This window comes from Athene noctua, chromosome 2 (genome assembly GCF_965140245.1).
Source record: "Athene noctua chromosome 2, bAthNoc1.hap1.1, whole genome shotgun sequence".
In the NCBI taxonomy this organism is placed as follows: Eukaryota; Metazoa; Chordata; class Aves; order Strigiformes; family Strigidae; genus Athene; species Athene noctua.
The window spans coordinates 81498553-81505614 of record NC_134038.1 but is presented as its reverse complement, the minus strand read 5'-3'; the positions used below and the strand labels follow the sequence as shown (position 1 = coordinate 81505614).

General features: G+C 37.7%; 1 protein-coding gene across 1 annotated transcript in view; it reads left to right on the top strand.

Annotated features, from left to right (window-relative positions):
- The first annotated feature begins 3859 nt into the window (after nucleotides 1–3859).
- The window catches only part of DNAH5 (dynein axonemal heavy chain 5), a 128879-nt gene continuing 125676 nt past the window's right edge, over nucleotides 3860–7062 (top strand). Inside the window, exon 1 of the mRNA XM_074897847.1 lies at nucleotides 3860–3916. Within this exon, the coding sequence (XP_074753948.1) occupies nucleotides 3860–3916 (57 nt within the window). The remainder of the gene's footprint in view (nucleotides 3917–7062) is intronic.

Here is a 7062-nt window from a genome sequence, read left to right as displayed (position 1 = left end):
AACACATAATGATGTGGAAGATCACAGGAAGTTGCATTCCATAAATGTCAGAAGTCTTTCCATGTTTCTAATCAAGATCAGCATATTATCTAGTATTGTAAATGCAGTCTGCGTAAAAGGCTCTGAGTGAGAGCTGAGTGAGGATATATTACAGCTGCAAAGAGGTTTTCTGTGTAAATTAGTGTTTTATGATTTTTTTATAGTAACACATATATGGGTCCAATCCATGAGTTAGATTATTCCCTGTCATGATTGCCAGTAATTTTAATTCTGCTAGCCCTTTTAATTAATGTAAAATTGCTCCATTCCAAGTTACTTAAATGACCGAGATTTCTGGAGTTTGAAGACTATTTCTTTCTGAAGATGATAAATGAGCTGACAGAGATGCTCTGCTGGGCTTGCCACTCACAAACAAGAAAGAACTAGTTGAAGATGTGGAGGTCAAGGGAAGCCTTGCCTGCAGTAACCATGAAGTTGTGCATCTTAAAACCCTGACAAAACTGATTAAAACAACCAGTAGGATCACAGCCTTAGACCTCAGGACAGCAGATTTTTTTTTTACTTCTTCAGGGATCTGCTTGGCAGGATCCCATGAAGGGCTTCCCTAGAGGGAAATGGGACTGAGGAAAACTTTGATCTGCAAGAACAACTTAACTGGAACACAAGGACAAGTCATTCAGTGTGCGGAAGTAAGAGCGGGCCTTGCAGAAGGCCAGCATGAATGAATGTGGAGACCCTGTCTTAACTCAAACAGCAAGCTTCCATAGAAAGCAGAATCAGGGATGGACTGCCCAGGAGGAATATAGAGAACAGTGCTTGTGTGAGCAGTGGTAGAGTTCAGAAATCTAAAGTTCAAACTTGTGAGGAGGGTGAGTGGCATGAGAATGGCTTTTCTAAGTACGGTGGCAGCAAAAGAAAATGTAGGCCCATTGCTCAGTGGGACAGGGGACTAAGCAACAAAGAACATGGGAGAGGCTGAAGTATTGAGTGCCTTTTTCATCTCAGCATTCACAAATTGGGTTTGCCTTTTGACTTTCTAGGTCTTTAAGCCTTCTTGCAGAATGTATGGAAATGAAGGATAGCCAAAGATAGTGTTAGGGAGCACTGAAGCCAATTGGATGTGTGGAATTCCATGGGAGCAGATAAGATGCACCTGAGGGTGCTGAGGGACGAAACCAATGTAATTTTGAGGCCCCTCTCATATTTGAAAGGCCACATGATCTGGGGAGGTTTCTGATTACTGGAAAAAGACAAATGTCACACCCACCTTTAAAAAAGAGAAGAGGGAAGATCCAGAGAATGACAGATCAGTCAGCTGCACCTCAGTCCCAGGTAAGGTTGTGGGGAAAACTGTTCCGGATGCCATTTTATGTCATGTGAAGGACAAAGAAGATGTTTGCTAACAGCCAGCATCGATTTACCTGTGTGACCAACCTGATTGCCTTCTATGATAAGATGGCTGGCTATGTAGACAAGGAGAAAGCAGTGGTGGTGTTCATTATCTTGACTTTAGCAAGGTGATTGAGAAGGTGTCCCATAATATCCTTAGGATCAAACTGGAGATATCAGACAATTATGCCATACAGTTTGGATGGAAAATTAGCTGGACAAGCAGGCTTCAAGAGGTGCCAAGTCCAGCTAGTGGGCAGTTTCTAGTGGTGTCCTTCAGGGATTGATACTAAGGCCTAATGCTGTTTAGTATTTGTAAAAACAAATGACCTGAATGGTGGGACAGAGTGCACCCTCTGCAAGGCTGTTGATAATAAACTGAGGGGAGAGGCTGATATATGGAGTGCAGGGCTGCTGTTCCAACAAACCTGGATGAACTTGAGAAATGGGCTGACAGGAATCTCAAGAAATTCAATGAAAGCAAATGCTAAGTTCTACAGTTAGGATGGAGTAACCTTGTATGACAGTACAGGCCAGTGGCCAGCTTGCTAGATAGTAGGTTTACAGAGAAGGGCTGAAGGGTTCTGTTCCACACCAAGTTGTACTTGAGCCAGTAATGCATGTCACAGCAAAGAATGCTGACCACAGACAGGGCTGAAATAGCCAGCAAGTTGACAGAGCAAGTTCGGCAGTGGGTTACCAAGATGGTCAGGAGGCCAGAGTGTGTGATGCGTGAGAAAGATACTTAGAGAACTGAGTTTTTTCATTCTTAGGAAGAAAAGGGTAAGGGGAGATCTTATTGAAGCCTACAATCATCTAATGAGAGGGTAGAGAGAGGACAGAGCTGAAGTTGTATGGTAGTAAGAGCCAACATACACAAGGTGGAACATAGGAGATTCCATTTAGATGGGAACAATCTTTATGTTGGGCAGGCAAATACTGTTACAGTGCCCAAGAGGTTGTTGAATCTCCATCCTTTGAGATATTCAAAACTCAGCTGCACACATCTCTGAGCAACCCCCTCTAACTTAACCCACTTTGAGCAGAAGAGTGGACTAGGTGACTTCCAGAGATCTCTTTAAGGCTACACGATTTGGTGGTTAAGTTAGTTGCTATTGACCTTACATCATTTTATGAAAAAGCTCCATGATTCTTAGGTGGTTCTTTGAGAGATTTATTTAAGCTGTTTTTTTGTGGTTTTTTTACTTTTTTTTTTTTTTTAAAGAGCTTTATTAATGCATGGCAAAGTTAAACCTGTTGGGCTGAGTTTTTACATTAGATATCACATACATTTCGCAGAGAAGTAAATAATTCCTCAGTGTTCTGAATATATCCCGGAATTAACTCAATATGTAATATTTAGTAGCATGTTTAATTTTAAAAGAGAAGTCTGTGAAGTGTTCAGAGAAAGCTATGGATGTTTACTTTTACACCAAATGTGGGGTTTTTTTGTCTCTTTCAAACATGTATACACAATGAGATTTGACTAAAGTAAGTGGGAGAAATTATATTGAAAATCGGATAATGTGGGGAAAATGGTTTTTACTCATGTGGTTTTTATCAGCACTGAGGTTTTCAAGTGATTTTTAGGCATGATTCACACTGATATGAGTGGAAGCAGAAGTATTTTAGGGGCATTCTAAGCCTGAAATAGCTGTAAAATTTCTTGTTTTTCTTGTTCCTAATATTGGATCATTAGTTTATTTTTCTTGGCGTTTTCAAGAGGATGTCAGATTGGATTCTGTTACTGAAATGGAAAAAATTAAGGCTATTGTACGAAAAAAGCCTTAACATTCTCTGCTGGAGAAAAATTGCTGTATTAAGCAACCATTGTACAACTGAAAAATAACTGAGACTGTGCTTGTATAAAAAATATAGATAGAAAACTTGGTAATTTAGTAGTCTGCAGGTAAAAGCTATTTGAAAGCTGCTTGACTGTTGTTGCTATATGCTTAAACAGTCATCTGTGACAAGGAAACAAAGATGTCTGTTGACATGAGGATTACTTAAGAAGACTAAACACAAATCAGATGAGCAGTTATAAAATTGACTTCTGCAAATGTTATGTTGCCCTTGAGCATGGTGAATCATATCGAGCGGTGTTTGTGTATAAACAATATCACCTTAACAACACTGTGGTTGGTAGCAGTAATTTTCAACTCCTAATCTATAGGCAGTAAATTCTGGTGGTTAGAGACCTCTAGTTTCTCAAGTAGTCCAATTTAGTTTTCAAGTAATTTAAATACACATTTAGAACTGATTTTTAAATACAGAGCTAAGGTTAGTTCCTGGATTTTTAGGTCCTTACTGTACTTCCTGGAGATTTTTTTGGTGTTCCTACAGATAAGGAATGAAACAAGTACGAACAAAAGGTTGGGGAGAGAGTGCAAAATGATGAACCAAGAAGCTTCTCCATGGTTTAAGGCTTATTGCTGAAAAACAGTACTTGATGCTTATATCAAATAGTACAATGTTTAGAACTGGAAGAAAGCAACTTTGGAAACAGAGCATTGGCAGAGTTATAAAGGTAAGGAAAACTCAACTTTGGACTAGGTTGACTCTAGTAACTCTAGAGTTTGAGTAAAGCTGTGAGTTGAGGGGAGGGAATAGTGTAGAAAAATGTGTGCTTTAAAATGGATGATGTTGGTTTCACAAAATTTTCTAATTATAAGAATGGATAAACTTTGCATTTTAAAGCAGAACATAGTATTTAGGATAGGTATTTGTCATGAGAGGTAGTTTTATTGTGTAACTGGTCTTATAAGTTAATTGGTAGGGTATCAGTTAAGGCTTAGTTGCAGATTGTTGCAGTGATCTGGTAATGGTATAATTCAACAAATGTTATACCAGTAAGGAAAGAGCTTGATGCTAGATCTGGCAAGAAGACAGGGGTGGGCTCTGCCACCATGGAAACTGAAGTTTAACTCCACTCTTTGCATGCTTATAAAATGGGAATAGAATTTTGAAGACACTACATACAATTGAGAAACAATAATAAAATACAGAAGTCATTAAGACCCTTAGACTAACTTAAAAATCTGATTATTTGAACAAACTGTTCCTGAGTTAATGTAATGTTATTACAAATGTGGAAAAGCTCTGATGTTTGAGGCTTAAGAGAGCTAAGGGGGCTGCCCTAAATCTGTAGGCTATTTTTTTGGAGAAAATCTGTAGGCCTGTTTTTTGGAGAAGAACAAATAAAAAGGTGTGTGTCTGGAAACTTAGGATGCTTGGAAAGTGTAAAATGATTTGCAGTTTACTTTTACAGGGAAATCTATGAGCAATACTTATGCAATATAAAACAGCAAGTTAAAGAAGAAACAGAGGAATGTTGGTTAAATAAGTTTTGCATAATACAGTAAATGAACAATGACACACTCTTTGACTCTTACTGTTGAACTTCCCAGTAAAACTCAAGTGTATTGCTCGCTCATAAGACTTTGATCTGAGTGTGTCTAAATTCAGTAATGCACCGTATTCTGACAACAAAATGCATCATTTGCTGGATAAACAGTGTTCAGGAACAAGTTTTAACTTGTGCAGTTATGACTTGCATACTAAATAACATTCACGCTAACTCTGTTTAGAGTGTCTGCAGGCACAGCAGTAACTGCACTCTGTAACGGAGAAGTTGGCAACAGTCAGTATTTGGTTTCTGAGGCTGTTGTTTCAAAGGAAGGGCCCCTGGCAACTCTGACTTCTGATACTTTAGTACCTTCTGTTTAAATATATATACTTAAATATTCTCCTGATGGTCAGAAAACACTTCTTTTTGAAAATGTTACCTTAATCCGCATTTATTGCTTTAGATTGTTGGTGTGGTGGTTATGGGTTTAGGCATATATTAAAATGGATTTAGGAATCTGCCTTTTATTCTGTTTCAGGAGAAGATGGCTACAGAAATTAGTTTCCTGTGCTAGATTTTTGGCATTTAGGTATTGGGAATTTTAAGGTTTTATGTAATGTTAAACAAGTTTCTTGTTAATCATGAAAGGTTAATGCTACTAGGTTAATCATCAAAGAAAGACTTTTTGGTTAATAAGTTTAGCTTTGGACTTGCATCCATTGTGGGACTCTGTCATGTGGCCTTTCTTACCTTCGTAACTAAGAGGGGGAAAAGAAACCCAAAACTAAACATGACAGTGCTGCTGTTTTTTAAATGAAGAACTGTACCATATAAAATTTAGACAATCTTTCCAGATATCAAAGTGAGAAAGCATGTCTCTTGTAAATGCTCCTCCATCTGGATCCTCCTACATCATGGGACATTATGAGGGGTTTTTGTTGTATGACCTTGACCAGAATTGCTGCTGATACTTTTCAGTAAGTATCACTGCTGATACTACTTGGGGAGGAGAAGTTCTTAGAAGTGTCAGATCATCAAAATATGGAAGCATGACAGGCAGGGTCTGTTCTTGAATTGCATAGGATCATAGCATTTCCTATCAGGCAAAACATGCATGCAACTTGCATTAATTAGAGAGATACCCACCAGAACAATGCAAATGCTTTCCAGAAGTGACATGTGATAAATGCAAGTGAATGCCTTAATCTTCATAAAACTATAGCTTTATTATCTACTTAATAATTCCCTGTTTTCTCTAGGAGTTCATTAAAAGAATGGAAGTTAACTAGACTTCAGAAGTTTCGTGATGTATTAATGAATGCTCTTGTTACTGGAATTAGACATCAAATATTGCCTCATGCTATGTGAACAGCTATACACACTAGCTAGTGTATTTGTTATAGGGCTTGAGAGGCTGCAATTAAAAGACTGGGAAGCATTAAAACCTGAAACAATCAGGGCATGATTGCGCAGAAGGTGTTCATGATTTCAGCCTACATAAACAGCAACCTGTAGAAGGAAATGGAGGCTATGTAAATATCAAGGGCCATCTGTATAAGTGGAGTTTGGAACTGATATACAATGTAAGATAATGTACATAATACAGTGTGCAATGTACATAATACCTTATGTAGCAATATATCTGGACTTCTATGCTGGAAACGCAGCAGAATACAAAAATAGTCTCTCTGTAGTTTAAGTAAAACACAAAGAGCTTTTTGCTGGATTAAACAGAAGCTAACTAAATGGCAGAGTATTGGTTGTATTTTTCTATGTTAAAGATGCTTTATCAGTTGTGCTCAAATTATACAATAACAGTTTTTAGGATTCTAGTGTTATCATCTCAAGTGAAGCTGATTGAGCCTGAAATGGTTGGTTTTTTGTATGTCTAACTAGGGGGAAAATTTCTACCCTCATTAGACAACATGTAAGAATGGCTAATCCTGTGATGACATTTCATTTTTGGGAAAATGAAGGCCATGTTAGGGAATGACAGGAGTAAAATAGCATAAGGTACATGTAGAAATTAATCTGAAACTGCATTCTTGAGGCATATCTGTGTAAAGAACAGGATTTGTATGTTTGTCTTTTACATGAGGAAACATTTCTAGTTCATTTAGCATTTATGAAGGCATGCTAGTAATTATGATTTTACCAAATATTTGAAAATTCCTTCAGAAACTAGGAAGGATATTTACATAAAGGTATGAAGTTTATTATGCAAGTTCTTCTGTTGGTTCTGCAGAAGCTTGTGGATAAATCACTCGTGCATACCTTATAGACTTACTAGATTTTTCATAATCACTGGGGAAATAAAGGTTGAATTT